The sequence below is a fragment of the Ixodes scapularis genome, unplaced genomic scaffold (genome assembly GCF_016920785.2).
Source record: "Ixodes scapularis isolate PalLabHiFi unplaced genomic scaffold, ASM1692078v2 PGA_scaffold10__122_contigs__length_95168666, whole genome shotgun sequence".
Classification (NCBI taxonomy): Eukaryota; Metazoa; Arthropoda; class Arachnida; order Ixodida; family Ixodidae; genus Ixodes; species Ixodes scapularis.
In genome coordinates, this window is record NW_024609836.1 from 32,394,833 (window position 1) to 32,410,648 (window position 15,816).

General features: G+C 47.6%; 1 protein-coding gene across 1 annotated transcript in view; it reads right to left on the minus strand.

Moving 5' to 3' along the window:
- The window catches only part of LOC8036448, a 40,408-nt gene extending 29,328 nt beyond the window's left edge, over positions 1-11,080 (minus strand). Inside the window, exons 1-3 of the mRNA XM_040222283.3 lie at positions 10,619-11,080; positions 5,291-5,417; positions 4,602-4,738 (exon numbers count right to left, since the gene is read on the minus strand). Of these exons, the coding sequence (XP_040078217.1) occupies positions 4,602-4,738; positions 5,291-5,417; positions 10,619-10,685 (331 nt within the window). The 5' untranslated portion in view covers positions 10,686-11,080. The remainder of the gene's footprint in view (positions 1-4,601; positions 4,739-5,290; positions 5,418-10,618) is intronic.
- Between the last annotated feature and the right edge of the window lie 4,736 nt (positions 11,081-15,816).

The window sequence follows — 15,816 nt, forward strand, 5'->3', positions numbered from 1 at the left end:
CAAATCCTGGAACTGCGCATCCAAATCAGCTCCCGTCTTCGTCGTACCACCGCCACCTATCCCCGGGCCAAGCTTACAGACTGGCCGAAAGCCCGAGCGGATTTCGACACCGTCGACACCAACACCCTGTCCCCAGAATCCTGGAGCACCGCGATACTCGCCACGATCCAACAACACACCAAGGAGATTGCGCGCACCGAGGACCAGCCTCACGTCGACAGCCACCTCCTCTCCTTATGGGACAAACGTCGCGCCTTGGTCAAGTGCTGGCGCCACCACAGGCACAACACCACCCTCCAAGCGCGAATACAAGATCCCAACTACTAATAAGAAGAATATGCTGACCACCTTGCCATACAGCATTGGCCTGACCTTTGCAACAATGTCAACGGCGAACTTCACAACCCCATGGTCTGGAACCTTTTCCGCTCCCTCCTTGGGCAGGCCAAACCTCGGCACACCCTCCAAAAACTGCTCCTGGCCCCACACCTGGAACCTTCCGCCCTCATTGAGGTAATTTGCAATACGTTATACCCCCCTTCCTCACACCCCAAACCCAGCGTTCACTACATTTCGCCCTGCCTGAAGACTTAGACACTGGAATCAAATCAAAGTTTTCTATCAGTGAACTCTGGTTCACCACGCTTCAACTGAAACGTCGCACCGCCCCTAGACCCGGGTGTATCACATATCATATACCATACTCCGTAACCTTCCCGAATCTAAACTCGACGAATTGCTGACACACATCAACCGCGTATGGGTAACTGGACGGCTCCCAGAGGAATGGAAAACGGCTCATGTCATCCTGCTTCCTAAACCCTGAGAACCCACGACTGTTCCAACAAACCTCCGCCCCATTTCAACAACCTCATGTATTGGAAAATTAATGAAAAAATTGGTACTCAACCGTCTTGATTGGCACCTCGAAACAGGGAACGATCTTTCGCACAGCCTGATTGGGTTTAGAAGACACGTCTGCACGCAAGACGTAGCCCTCCGCATTCAAGAAGATGTCACTACACACCCGAGCACTGCCCAACTCCGCACTATCGTCGAAGTCAACCTTAAGAAGACCTTCGATAACGTTAATCATGCCGCCATCCTCTACAACCTCCAAGAAACTCAACCCAGAAACCGCCTCTTCAACTATATCAAAGATTTCCTCTCCGAACGTACCGCCCAAATCATCGGAGCCGACGGCCAACCATCTCCCCCTTCCCCATCTCACGCGACACGCCACAAGGCTCCATCTTATCCCCAACTTTATTCAACCTCACTATGAAAAACCTTCTCTCTAAGCTTTCATCTGCTCCTGATCGGTGCCACGCCATTTACGCCGATGACGTTACTATCTGGTGCTCCCGCGGCAACCCCGGGACAAATTACGTACCCTTCAGGACGGCTTGGATATTTTCCCAACCCACGCCCGATCCATCTCTCTTGAATGCTCTCCAGAAAAATCGGAATATGTCGTCGTTGTGGATCAAAATCGAAAAAGAAACAGACCTCTATCGATCCCTTATCCGCCTCAACGCCTATGTCCGCCGAATCCCCCGTCGGCCTCACATCCGTATTTTGGGCTTCATATGGCAGCAAGATGGGAAGAGCACAGTGTGGACAATAGCAACCACCAAACAAATCCACCTCATCTATAACATGCTCCGCCGAATCACCCGCCACACTCACGGCCTGAAAGAACACGAGCTCCGCAAGATTGTGAAAGCGGCAGTCTATTCCCGTGTTTTCTATGCCCTCCTTTGTTTAACTCTCAGAAAAACCCAATACATAAAACTGGAAACCGCCTTCCGAAAATGCCTCCGCACGGAACTCGGCGTGTCCACGTATACCCCAAACTACCTCATCATGGCCACTGCTCTTCACAACAGCCTCGAGCAGAAAACGGAAGCCCACGTTGGAGCGCAGTACCGCCGACTCACCACGTCCAAGCAAGGCCGCGCCATTCTGTCCACCCTCGGATATCCAACTGCCCACCTCTCTCCGCTTCCCGAAGAACCACCACCGTGGGACACGATTCCTCGCATTGTAGTAAAGCCCATCCCCCGACACATAAATCCGACAGTGGATCTCGGAAAACTCCAAGGTAGAGCACTTCATCTTTCCACACCACCGCACGATATCTACTAGACGAAAGCCGCCTTCACCGACGGCATCTCTACCACCGTCACAGTGGGCCCCAAAAGAGAGTCAGTCCGACACCACGCACATGTACCTTCAGCTACAGTGACAGAGACACAGTCCATAGCAGAAGCCATCCCCCTACAGCCCCCCTCCCACTCTACCCAATCTGTTACTATCCGCTTCGATAGTAAAGGAGCCCTCAGAGACTTCTCAACAAACTCCATACCGGCACACATCAAACACGACCTGACATCCTACATGGCTGTCCACCCTTATATCCAGGTCTTTCTTGAGTGTGTCCCCGGACACGAAGGGATCGCAGGGACCGAAAGTGCCCACGCCCTTGCTCGCGCAGACGAGACTCCGAGCAACCGTGAATCCTAGCCCCGGGACCCCAATCCAAAAGAGGAACGTGTAGCTCATCGCAAGGCTCAACGACAGCGCCTGAAAGCCCTCCGCCTTTCCTGCCGCACCCTCCCCCCCCCCCCCCCCCCACCCTTAACCTCACAAGGCGCGAGGGTAGCTACGTTCGCCAGGCACAGACATTCTCACTTCCCTGCAACCTCATAACCCACCACATTATGAACCGCCCCGGAAACCCACATTGTCAGGTCTGCAGCGCCTATCCCGACGTGAGACACACCTACTGGTCTTGTCCACGCGCCCAACAATCTCCCCACTTTCTCATTTCACATGTCCTCCCTACCCAGACGCCCTTTACCTGGGAGAGCTGGGCCACTCCCCCATCGGGCCTCCGCCCTGCACTCTGGCCTCGCCTAGCGCAGCATATCTCCAATCTGCGAGACCCCTTGGCTTTAACAACACCCTCCCAAGCTCTGACCTGACCCGCCAAGCCTTTCCGGAAGCCCTCACCCTCTAGAAACCACCGCTCGGACTGGGGCGGCTATGATAACGTTTTTCTCTCTCTCTCATCGCAGCTACAAGCAGTGTCAAAGGCTTCGACAAAAAAAAAAAAAGGCTCGAGGTAGGCCTAAGCACTTCTTATGAGTTGTGATAGCGAAAGCACGCACGCCGCTCTTCGTTCCCTTCTTTCGTCTGCGGCGTACGGCGCGCTGACCTTAGGCATGGAATGGTAGAGCCGCTGCCTCGCGGACACGCAGAGCCATCGGGTGAGCGATCGTTGAAGCTGACGCGCGCCATCCAATTGAAGCTTCATCGACTCGCGCCAGCCTACGGGGCCGAAGTCAAAAATTCGTCAGCTTTACTTCGCTCCTTTTGGATCGGGGAGACTATGTGGTGCCGTGTGGGTTTTTCGCGTGGTTTCATAACTGGGAGGAGGCTACACTCGTAGAAATGATTTAAGGTGCCGTTTTCGCGCTTCAAACTGATGACGTCGATTCGCTCCATGAGGCAGTTAATGCTTTCGCATTAAAAGGAGCGATGCCGTAGACGTAATCTTCGCAAACTGCATGCTCGAAACGCGGAACGTAGACGAGGGAGCTGAAGCACGAGATGCCGAGAGAGGCAAGTCTGCGTGCGAGCGGACGCCGCGCGTTGGGTGAATGACGCCACCGACACAACAAGCATGTAAGCCCTCCCGAATGACGTGTTTATTTATTTATTTACAACATTAAAAACTCTTTCAGGCTGTCTCAAGAGTGTACAGCAATAGAACAAACAAACTTCACAATACAACCATTTGAGTACGATTTGGGTTAAACAAGAACACTTCAAGTCGTCACCATAAAAGAGTACTACACGTCTCCGCATACATATCAAATATTACACTTTCAAGCTGCTCGGCATTGTCAATCCCCAAAAAAAGGTCGCCATTCTAAACTACTCCACTCCTCGATGGTTTTTACGAGGAAGGGTTAATAAAAAATTAATCAAGATTTCGAAAATACGACTTGACTCCGAACTGGTTATTAACTCTAGGTGATCTTATTTCACAAAAGCTTTATATAGTTACTCGAAGTAATGTTAAAATACTCGTTCTAGAGTTCATAGAAAGACTTTAACCTTCCAATTTTTCTTGCTGACCCAAGGTTGGCAGCCCTGCATTTTTTAATAGTTCTGTTACCGATTCCGTGTGACGATACTCTGGATAAACGAATCTTCTTCACGCCGCTGGATACACTCAGGTTGATCTATATGATACCGGACGTATAGGTCCCAGATGACGTACGCGTATTCAAGGAAGGATCGAACCAGATGTCTTATACACAGATGATATAACTGTATTGTTGAGTGCCCGTCTAAAAAATTCAAGTTTTCGCGAAGCCGCACTACAGACATGCTGGATTTTCGGATACACGGACGTGTGTCCGAGCATCCATCAATCTGTCTACGGAACTATCGTGCCATTTTTAAGATCAATTTAGCAGATATACAGGCACATACATTAGGGTCCTAGCAGAATAGCTCTTTCATACTTTATTTCTGAAGTGTTCTAGCCCTTTAAGAAAACAAAAACAAAACAAACAAAAAATTCTTACCTTCCTCCAGTTCGCTGCCGCACAAAGATTCCTTGGTTAACAGCAAGCTTGTTAATTTTTCCTTCACATATTCGTTGTTGTCAGCAGAACATTTTTCGAGGAACGTTTCCACCGCCGGGGTGATTTCTTTCAGGTTGCTGCGAACGCAACCGGGCGATGGTCTTTAAGCGACTCGCTTTATTTGCGTAGAACTGATTTTCAGATACGGTGAACTACTTCGACTGAGATGTACTGACGACCCCTCAAAGGGGCACTCGGGTGGATATTGAGATCATTTATTTATGGTGATAGCTCAGTATAAGGGCTCTATGAACATTTTAAAAACCCAAAATTACACTGATGAGCTGTCGGTTCACCTATTAAAGAATCTAATCAAAGATCGTGACACGGCCCTCTTTCCGGGCCTTGAAGCGGATACCCGGGAATTTCTGTATTATGCCTCACCCAACGATTCCACGTTTTTGTCAAAAAATAATGCTCAACGCGCCTAAAAAGAGCAATAATTGTAACGTTCGGAATCTCCATGCAATCAATTATCTTAATTGGTCAATATCTTTTGAAAATAGTAAAGACCCGAGGATGACTCCCCCCTCCCCCAAGTGAAAATAGTACCCGCGTATATATATTTCAGTGAGTTCTCTAATTCGTTTCACATGATAGGAAAACACACACGAAAACTGTGTACTTACTCGCAGTCCAATTTCCGTATGTCAGGGGTGTTCGATTGTCCTGTCACCTTGAAGTTTAGTTTCAAAACGACGGGCAAGTAAAGCCTGTTGAATGTTGCAAAGCTGCACTCTGGCTGAGCGCGAGCACCTATAATAGTGGAGAGTGATGAACGATATATTAAAGTAGCCATTCAAAGCATATGTTTTAATTGCTTATTTATTTACAATACCGCGAACCTTTCGGTCAACGAAGGGGGGAATAAGCATTTGCACAAGGTACAAAACAAAAACACATTCAGAAACTCTTGCACATCGTAAGACTTGCATACAGGCAGGGTAGTCACCCCTGCAAAATATGCAACACATTCTACTAGCATGAATTAATCAACTTGGCTACCAATTGTGTAATCTTATGTCGGTCAAACAACTTCACATAAGTTTAGCTAACGGCTCTTTTACATGAGAGCGTTCCATTCTATTATTCCTCCGGAAAAAGAAGAGCACTTGAAGGCACCGTTTTTTAAAAAATCACTGAAACGAAAAAAAAAAAAAAAAGTTTTTGTTAAACAGTTTGGTTGGGACTTGCGTGCCGAGAAATAAAGTTTACCCGAACAAACAAATTTTTTAGAGCAATATTGACAGCGCGAGATTTATTTTAAATCCTGCGCGCAAAGTCCATGACGTCACGGAATAATAATCATACACTCATTCCACCCCAACGAGAAGGTAGTACACTCTCTCCACCTTAACGTGATGCCCGAGCCGATCCACCTCTTCTCCACGCGCCCGAAACGCCAAGAGAGAAAACAAGTGGAAAGGAGGTGACTACCGACAAAATGTCGTCTTTTGCCGTCGATATCGTTCTAAAATTCTCTTTTTCGCGTAAATTTCATTTCTGGACACGCGTGTCCAAACCAGACTGTTTAAAAAGAAAACTTTTTTTTTTCTTTATTTAGTGGCAATTTAAACAATAGGCAACCTGCAATGCTGTTTGGTTTGGCGCCATCTAGCGACAGAAGCAAGAAATATTGGGTACCAGTGGGAGTGGCGGCTGCATTGTTCAAACGTGAGCTTTTACTCAGGTGGCGCCGCTGAGCCTAGTGTCTGAAGCAAGAAATACTGGGTATCCCAGGAAGCCGTGATCGCGTAACGTGCCAGTAGAGCGGAAGCTACGGCCCTGGCGGGCCAATCGGAACGTGACTGCGTATCACCGGAGCGCACCTCAACTCCGAAGAAGCTTGCTTTTCGCTTCGTCATGCTCCAATATGTGAGGGTTGCGCTCGTATACGTCGCGCATTTCGAAGCCCTCGGCACGAAATGTGGGGCTTATCGTTCACCCTTTGCCAAGTTACAACGAGACAGGGTATAACCGTGCGCCCTCGCGCTGCTGGCGCCGCCTGGCTGTTGCCGATTGGCTACATCGGGGGAATTGCTCTCTACGAAACGTTCGCGATTTCACCTTTTCTCAGAACACAAAAACAGCGAATCGCGGAGAACAATGGAAGGATGCCAGCCAATGACAGAGTTGATAACACGATTAGTTCTGAAAAAAATTATATGTGCATACGTATAATGGAGCGGGTTAAAAGTCACGCTCATTATGCTCGTGCTTATCGGTTCTTTATTTTAATTTTATTTTCTTGTTGCTTATACTTCGTCTCACCCCACGATGGACTAAATGCAGAAGCTACGAACCGCCAGACCCAATCACGAGCCACTTAGACAATGCGTGGTATTTCTCTTCGATACACGTATCGGTGCTCGCGTCTCGGATCACTGACGGGAATAGGTGGATAATGGTTTGGATCAAGCCATGAGTGACTCAACGATTTTACATTGCAAAGAAAGCCAGCTGTTTGCAGTGTCGACGCTATAAAAATGACGCAGCATTTTGGGATGCGGAGCAATATTGGTCCAAACCTAATCAATGCTACGCGTGTCATAGTTTAGCGTGGAACGTGATTGGACCTGGCAGCCCGTGGCTTTGGCCGTCCATCGTAGGATGAGACGAAGTGTGGTCGAATTCTGAGTTTCGTCATTTGCTGGGATGCTTCCAGTTCACCGTGATGCGTTGTCTCGGGTCCTGTGTAAAGGTGAATTCTCAGGCCTTTTCTCTTTCCATCGTTTACGTATCATTTCCAATAAAAACAAATTATTATCTTAGTGTGTATATTTTTTCTTCGCTTTGTCGGCGAGTTCATTTCTGTCCCAGGTCTCATTATAGAAAGAGATTTTATGCGCCCCGTATCTAGAAAAAAAAAAAGGCAGAATACAGCATTTTTTCTATTTCAAAAACTTGATGTTTCCGACATGAATCTTGTATACGGCATTCGCATAGATATCCTACAAGCTGACGGACGCGGCACTTGTAAGCAGTTGAATGAACGTCATTGCCAGCGAGCCGAAGTTGCCTTTCTAGAAGCAATCGTTTCTTGCGAGGCTTTGCACGCACGTAGTTCACAGTATTCTTTAAACGTAACGTACGAGCAAGAATAGCAGCTATGGTTACAGACTGCTGAGCAAACGCGGGACAGGCTTCGGGGGTTTGGGGAAGGGGGGGGGGGGGGTGCATGCCAAGTGCATGCCGCCATCTTTGTCCACTTGACTGTGAAACGTGTTAAAACAAAATCATGCGCTAGGCGTGTGTCCACCACAGTACAGTGACTGGGCGCTCTCTTTTCCCCCCGAGTGACAAGTGGGGTTCCGTGTACTCCGCATTTATTTTTCTTCGAATTCGGGGCTTATTTATCGGAGTTAATTTTTTCCTCTCCTTTGAATCGTTGCTATTCGGCGTCTAATTTAGATGCTGGAGAGGAATCGGTGTTTATCGGGCTTTTACTTTAAAGCGACCGCATAATTCATAAATTACATTATGATTTATAACGCACCTGACATGACATGACTTTGTTGAACATAGACCAAACACTCTACAACATTAATTATTGTTAAATGTTGTTCATCAATAGTAAATGACTGAATCTGGCTGTCTCTCGAGCTGGTGCAGACCGGTTCCGCACGAAACGCCAAAAAAATATTCTCGGTGCACTGCATCTAAATCCGGGGTCACGTATCATACCTCTGCATACAAATTCAAACGTGCTTCGAATGCCGCGTGGCAATGCGTTCGAGGAGAAAACTTGGCAAGCGGCATTCGAACCAGGGATATTGCTGTGACTCGTATTTGCAGACTGTCTCTGGTATGATGCGTGAGCAGTGTGTAACCCCAACTTTTAACTGGCGGTTTTTTTTTTTTTTTTTTTTTTTTTTGAGGACAGCTTAATTTTGGGGTTATTCGATTTTTACCGATTCAGAGGAAATCACCTCGGGAGTTGATTTCTGGCTGTTTATCGGCACATACCAAAAATAGGGGACCCTAGAGTGATAACCTCTGGAAGTTGTATAGACCAACACTCGGCTGTGACGTCACGCCGCTCCGGTGGCACCGCTGTCAGCACGACACCCAGAGACGCTGCACTAGAGCGAATTGCTTCTCTGCGTATGCGCAATATCCACGTTTTGAGTGGGCAAACGCGATTCTCATTTTCTAAACAGCGGTCTACATACACTCTCAGAGGTCCATGGAGTATGTATAAATGCTGCTGAGTGACGCACCCGAAGCGCCAATCACTGGTCTTTATTTTAAACTGTGTAGCCAATAAAGAGTGCGGCAAGCAACCTCTCACACCCACGATCACGCACGGAATTACACTCTGGCGACAATCCGTCCACCCGTTCTACCACCCAAGCATTTTCTAAATACCGGGTGAAACAAGGAGACGGTAGGCTCTTTAAATCGACCGGAAAATTCGGTTTCTTAACCTATCGCGCTACGACTTTGTGCAGCGTCGCCCACAGATGGTGCATTTTTTTTTGTAAAATTTGCAAAGAGCGAACTTACCTGAGGAAAAAGTAAAGAAAGAAAAAGGCTTAGCTCCTATGGAAACGCAGCGACGCCACCGGTCTGCAATCAACACGGCGCCGTTTTGCACGCTAGACAAGAGATGGCGCAACGAACGCCGCCAACGAATGAGCATACGGCGCCGAGAGCCAGCGTTTTTAGCAGACGATCTTTTCGAATCAAAAGCGGCGCGCGTTCCGCAAACGGCGACAGTTGCAGAAACAAAAACAGGCGCGGTAACAACAAGCAACGGCAGTTCCTTGTCTGCTAAAAACGCCGGTTCTCGGCGTCGTCTGCTCGTTCGTTGGCGGCAGTTGGCGTCGCGACCACTTGCGCCATCTCTTGTCTACCGTGCGAAACGGCGCCGTGTTGATTGCAGACCGGTGGCGTCGCTGCGTTTCCATAGGAGCTAAGCCTTTTTCTTTCTTTACTTTTTCCTCGGGTAAGTTCGCTTTTTGCAAATTTTACGAAAAAAATGCACCATCTGTGGGCAACGCTGCGCAAAGTCGTAGCGCGATAGGTTAAGAAACCGATATTTCCGGTCGGTTTAAAGTGCCTACCGTCTCCTTGTTTCACCCGGTAGAAGCAGGGCACCCAACAGCTTTTCTCCTTGGCTCGCGCGATTAAGGGAAGCCCGCTGATTGGGCGCCACAGATCTCTTCGTATGAACCCTTTGCAAGCACGAAGGTTTATCGTAAAACTCGAGCCAAAAGTTGCCGAGCGTAAACGACGCATCACGCAGCAAACGTGGAGACAGTATCCGATAAAAACCCAAAATGTGGCTTTTTTTTTTATCTTGACGCTTTTTGTTTTGAAGTCTCTTCCTAACGTTTTTACTGTCAAATGACGGAATCTCACCGAAATAGGAGGGACAAAGAAATTACCGGCTTCAGTTGAGCTAGTTGGCACATTGCCATTGATGTTGAGGAAACAGCTTGAACACGCAACGATTACGCAGGGACGGGTAACACGCACAAGGCTGTGTGCGTCTGTCCTATCTCCGTTAATCGTCTATGTTCGAGCTGCTTCCTCGCCATCATTGTTAAAAGAAATGCTCGGGGAATGGGCCACACACCCTCCAGTTGTCACTATAGAGTTTAAGGAAACCGTTTCTGCACATCCGATACGGAACGATGAGCCCTCCGCTACGAACTGCGCATGCGCTAGCGCACAAGACTCGCACAAGCGCAGTGCATACCGGAGGGCCCATCGCACCGCGTCGCATGCGCACAAACGGTTCCCTTAAACTCTCAGGTGACTACGGCTGTGACCTTCACGACGCCCACTCAAAAAAGTGCATTCTTTCTTTTTTCTTGTTCTAGTAATAAAAAGCTTAATTTTTTTTTTTTTTGTTCAATAACTTTTCAGATTCTTACCACATGCGAGTGACATTTAGCGATATGAATTAGAACTCGTTGCCGCATGGTTTACGATGACCAATCAAAACTTACCTGGCTCGACCAAGAGCACGAAGAGAAGAACAATCGCCGTCGCCCGGGACGAGGTTAGATGGAGCATTTTTTGAGTCGTCGTCGTTATTTCGACCCCTCCCTTACGGCACGAAGTAATATCTGGGCCTCCGTCGTCGCTCCTCTACGTTTCTATAGTCCCCGATAAGCACGATACGGGCCAAATATCCCGCACATGGAATCACTCCACGTTGCGTGCCGATAAGAGCGAGCGAGCACATGTCACAGGTTCCGCCTGCGCGCGGCACATATAGTGGCAGAGCTTTGAAAACCAGTACGTCCTTCTTCTCAAACGCACTCGGCTACCGGTTACCGCCCAAGGCTATTGTGCCTTGATTTGAGAGTGCCTGAAACTGCTTGCTCATGGTCACGTGGTTTATGGGGGCGCGTTTGCAACACGAACTGCGAGCAGGAGGCAAACGCGTCTGTCGGTCGCCTGCAAGCTTCGTCACTTGACGCTCACTCTCCATCCGAGAACGCCAGCATGCGGAAATAACCTGCGCGGAAGGCGTCTGCTATTAAATTTCGAATGCTCTTTCAATGGATTGAGTTGCTCCTTTTGTTAAATCTACGCTCTCTATAACTCCGCCGTCATCATCCGTCCAGGATTCGACCTTCGGAAGTGGGGTGCCGGAAGTGAGCACGGAGGAAGGGCTTTGAAATAAAAGGAAGGCCACGGGGCTTGCGCAAGAGCCGAGGTACAGAGTCGTAACCGTGGCAGTGACCTTGAGCAGCGTTCGGAGGCGTACTGGGAGGAGAGGAAGCGTTTGCACAACGCACTTTCTGTTTTCCTCGGGTGGAGAACGCTAGTTTTACGGGTGTTACGAGAGTGTTCTCTGGTTTGCTAAAGCTGGCTGGCGTCTGGCCCGAGAGCGGGGTTGATTCGGAATGTACGGCATCTATATTTCTGGGTATCCGCAAGAGACCCTTTTCGAAAGTCTATCAGAAAACGTTGGCGGCCGCCATTTCTCGGGCACCAAGCGCGTGCTTGAAAGGGTTCCCAGCTCTATCTCGGACTTCTTATTGACGATCTCGTGACATGGAGGCCAGCGGTGAAAAGACTGCTGGGGCAGTGCCGTGAACTACTTGGCGTACTCCGCACTTTTTGGGCGCACAGCCAGCAGGGCATTCCACCAGATGGTTTACTAACGCTTTACACGGGCCTCGTTCAGTCCAAGCTACTGTATGATATTCCCTTCGTCAACGTTCGAAAACCTCAAATAGACGCACTAGAACGTTTTCACCGTGTCACTTTACGATTATGCCTGGGACTTTCCGGGCATAGTCGTAGAAACGTTCCGACGCTGACAGAAGCCCAAGAGGAGCCAATCAGTCTTCGAGCAGAAAAAGCAGTGATGCATTCCTTAACGCCAATGCACACCGTCCCATCGGCGGAGTACAAAGTCTGTCCCAAAAGTTCCCGGAATTTTTTTTTTATATATAAATCATTTATTCAATATCAGTTTACAATATTTTCACAACTTTTCGAAGAATTCTCCCTCTGCTTCGATGCACCGTTGCCAACACTACACCCAAACACTGAAGGCGCCCTGGAAGCCGTTAACGGGAACCTCCCTCAGTGAGATCGTCGCAGCTACCTTTACCGTCTCCAGTGTCCCATGCCGAGTTCCTTTCAGGGTCCTTTCGATCCTTGGCAACAAAAAAAAGTCCGATGGTGCCAGATCAGAGCTGTACGACGGCTGGGGCAGCGTTGCCACACACATTTTGGCCAGCAACTTGAAGACAATGAGAGCGGTGTGGCTTGACGGGTTGTCATGGTGCAAGATCCAATTGTCGCGAATTTCTTATCAAACTCGTCGAACCTTATTGCGCAACCGTTTGAGAACTTCACAGTAAACCTCCTTGGTGACTGTTTGTCCCTGTCGCACGAATTCACTGTGAACCATACCTCTTCTGTCAAAGAAACACGATGAGCATTGCCTTGATTCGCGATTTGCTTATCCCTGCTTTTTTCGGGCGAGGAGACTCCGTGGTGTGTTACTCGCTGCTCTGACGCTTTGATTCGGGATCATACTCAAAAACCCACGTCTTGTCCTCTGTGATTACTCTGTCCGAAATTCTGGGTTCGTTTCGTAGCGTACATGCAATTCCTGGCACTTCAACAAGCGCTCTTTCTTTATCTCACTAGTCAGGACCTTTGGCACCATTTTCGCGCAGACTTTCCTTATTTGGAGATCCTCCAACGAACGATTGTTTTGGGTATTCCACACTCCTCTTCGATTACCTAACACTTAATCGGCGGTCCTTGTCCAAAACTTGACGCACTTTTTGCACCGAGTCGTCTGTTTGTGATGTCGACGGGCGTCCCGAGAGGTGGTCGTCGTTGACGGGCTCCCGACCTTCAGGGAACCTCTTGTGCCACATAAAAGTTTGGCTTTGTTTCATCGCGTCGTCACCGTAGGCTTTCCGGAGTACTTCGAACGTCTCCGCCCCGTTTTTACCCAGTTTCACACAAAACTTGATTGCATAACGTCGCTCCAAAAACTGGGCCATTTCTTTTCTCGACGAGGGTGCAGTAGATACCTCTGCGCGGAGCGTGACCTGCCTCAACAACTGCCCGCAGTCAACTAAGACCAGTTTCGTCGAAGCTTAGATCCCCCAGTAACGTCTACGCCCGAAGCCTCGCCCTGCCAGGCGGCGTTGCCGACTACAAAAAATCATTCCGGAAAGTTTTGGGACAGACCCTGTACATACTGTCCCATCTGCTCACACGCAAACTGATAGAACAAGCTCTAATTTCCACTGAGTGGTTTTAGTCATGTTGGTAACAAGTGAATGCCCGTGGCTCAGAGTCCCGTACGAGCAATTTTTCAGCACCCTCCCCTCCCCTCCCCCCCCCACCCCCCCCCCCCCCCCCCTTACGAGCTATAGAGTTTCTATAAAAATGCTGTCAAAATAGTTTCCCCAAGCGGGAGCAAAAGAGTTGCACTCATTGCTCCCGCTTGGGGAAACTATTTTCACAGCGCTCACTCCCCTTCACGAGCTAAGCGTGAAAACGACTCAAAAACACATTTTTCATGCGTACGTACGGACATTGAATGACTTCCGTATTGACTGTTTATAACTACTTAAGTCTTCTTTTTTGTGTGTGTGAACAGGATGGCGTAAAATTGAGTCCCAACAAAATAGATGCTTGGAATGATTCACTGAATTGCATGCACATTTCAGGCATGTGCAGATGTTTACCGGATCATCGTTTAACACTCTTTTAGTTCATATCTAAAATAACGTTCGACCGCATAACTCATCACCGTTAGTTTATAACAGATGTTGGAATAGCCTAATATATGTTATAAGTTAAGATATACATAATGAGATATGTCTAGTGCGGGCGGCGGAGAAAAGCTTAACGGAGAAAAGCTCACCGGAGAAAAGCTCACCGGAGATAGGCTCACCGGAGAAAAGCTCACTGCAAAACCGGCAGATGCGGAGAAAAGCTCACCGGCCTTTGAGCGGATGCGGAGAAAAGCTCACCGATATTTTTTTAGCTTAGCTTGATTCTGCGTCAAACGTGGAATTTTAAAACAATTCGCATTCGTAATTCATTTATTGTAATATTCTTGAAGTTCATTGGGCATATCTGCTAATTCCTCAAAAATTAGTAGTCACCCATTCTATAAATTAATGAAGCCGCAAGCGTATAAAATAAAAAAATCGTACACCGATAAAAAAAGGCAACAATTTATTGACAGCTGACAGTGCGCCGTCGCTAGCTCTGTCAGATAAAGAGGTTTGTTCGGTGTGTGAACCGGTTCAGCTTTAAATATTGTGTAGTGCCTAATAGATAAGAAGGTGTTTGTTGATGTAATCAGTGTCGGCTATGCTGTTTTCTTTCTGTTAATTTCACTAACAAAACTTTAGTTGCGAGAACAGCTTCGCTTGTCGTGTTTGTTTTCCTCACACCGTCGTCGTCGTTTGAGCGGTTTTCATCATGTATAACGTTTACCAATTCGCCCTATTCGCTGCATAACAGAAGACCAACGGTGACATTGCGCAGTTCCGAAGGTCATGGCTGGCTCACCGTAGAAGGGCACTCAGTATGACACAAAGGGAACGTGTGAAAACACCAACACGAACGGCTAGAAAGCGTGCATGTCCGTGGAAGAAAGCAGCCTCGATATCCTATTGACTGTTTTATCCTGTTTTCAAAGGTTAACAAAAGCTTCAAAGAGAATTTCAGGCACCGCGTTGTTGCGCATGCATTTTTAAATTTTCGGCAGTTACAGCTTTGATTTTTTAGGTTTAAGGCAGACATCATTAAATTTCTTTAACTTTTTCCTGTTCTATTCATAAAGTTTTTAGTTAGGCTTTCGTTGCCTCGAGAGTAAGCCACAAAAACCACTCGCCCGCAATTATTAATTTGGGAGCAATATACCCAATAAGCTTAACAACTATTACAAAAAGGACATTTTCTTTTTTACAAAGCTGACGAATTTATAAATTGATATATGTTACACATTATCCAACAGCCTCCATATAAAAAGAAGAAAAAATATCGGTGAGCTTTTCTCCGCAGACACTCAATGGCCGGTGAGCTTTTCTCAGCATCCGCCGGTTTTGCGGTGAGCTTTTCTCCGGTGAGCTTTTCTCCGGGATTCGTCTAGTGCATGGCTGGGAAGAGATAGTTGAGAAAAAAAAAGTATTCGAGAATGCAAATACTGCGACAGGTGTATTTTAAAACCAAAATGCAGTTTATAAAAAAAAATGTGTTCTAGGTAACAGGATATTCCTGATATTCTTTTTCAAAAACGGCAAGATAGTATCCCGAAATACAGATACGGATACGTGCCGAGATAAATATTTTCCCCGAACGGTGTGACGTGCGATGAGTCAGTTTGGGAGGATTGCAATCGAGAGGGTTTATCTCTTTGGTGCGGGTTCATGTGCCTTCCCTTCGCTGGAACCCTTTATCTAATCGCAAATAGTACCCCGAATTCCGAAAAAAAACTAATCTGCTGTCTTGAATGCTTCTGAGTGATCCAAGGTGCGGACCAAGGATCCGGACCCGTCTGCACTATCTGCACAAAACCTGCTGCAAAATAAGATAAAAATTAATTCCTCATACAAGCCATACAAGCTATCTTAATATTCACGATCGGCAGTTTCGTACTCTTTCATTCGCCAAATTTCCAGAGTTCACTCTGGTAAACTGAAAATAG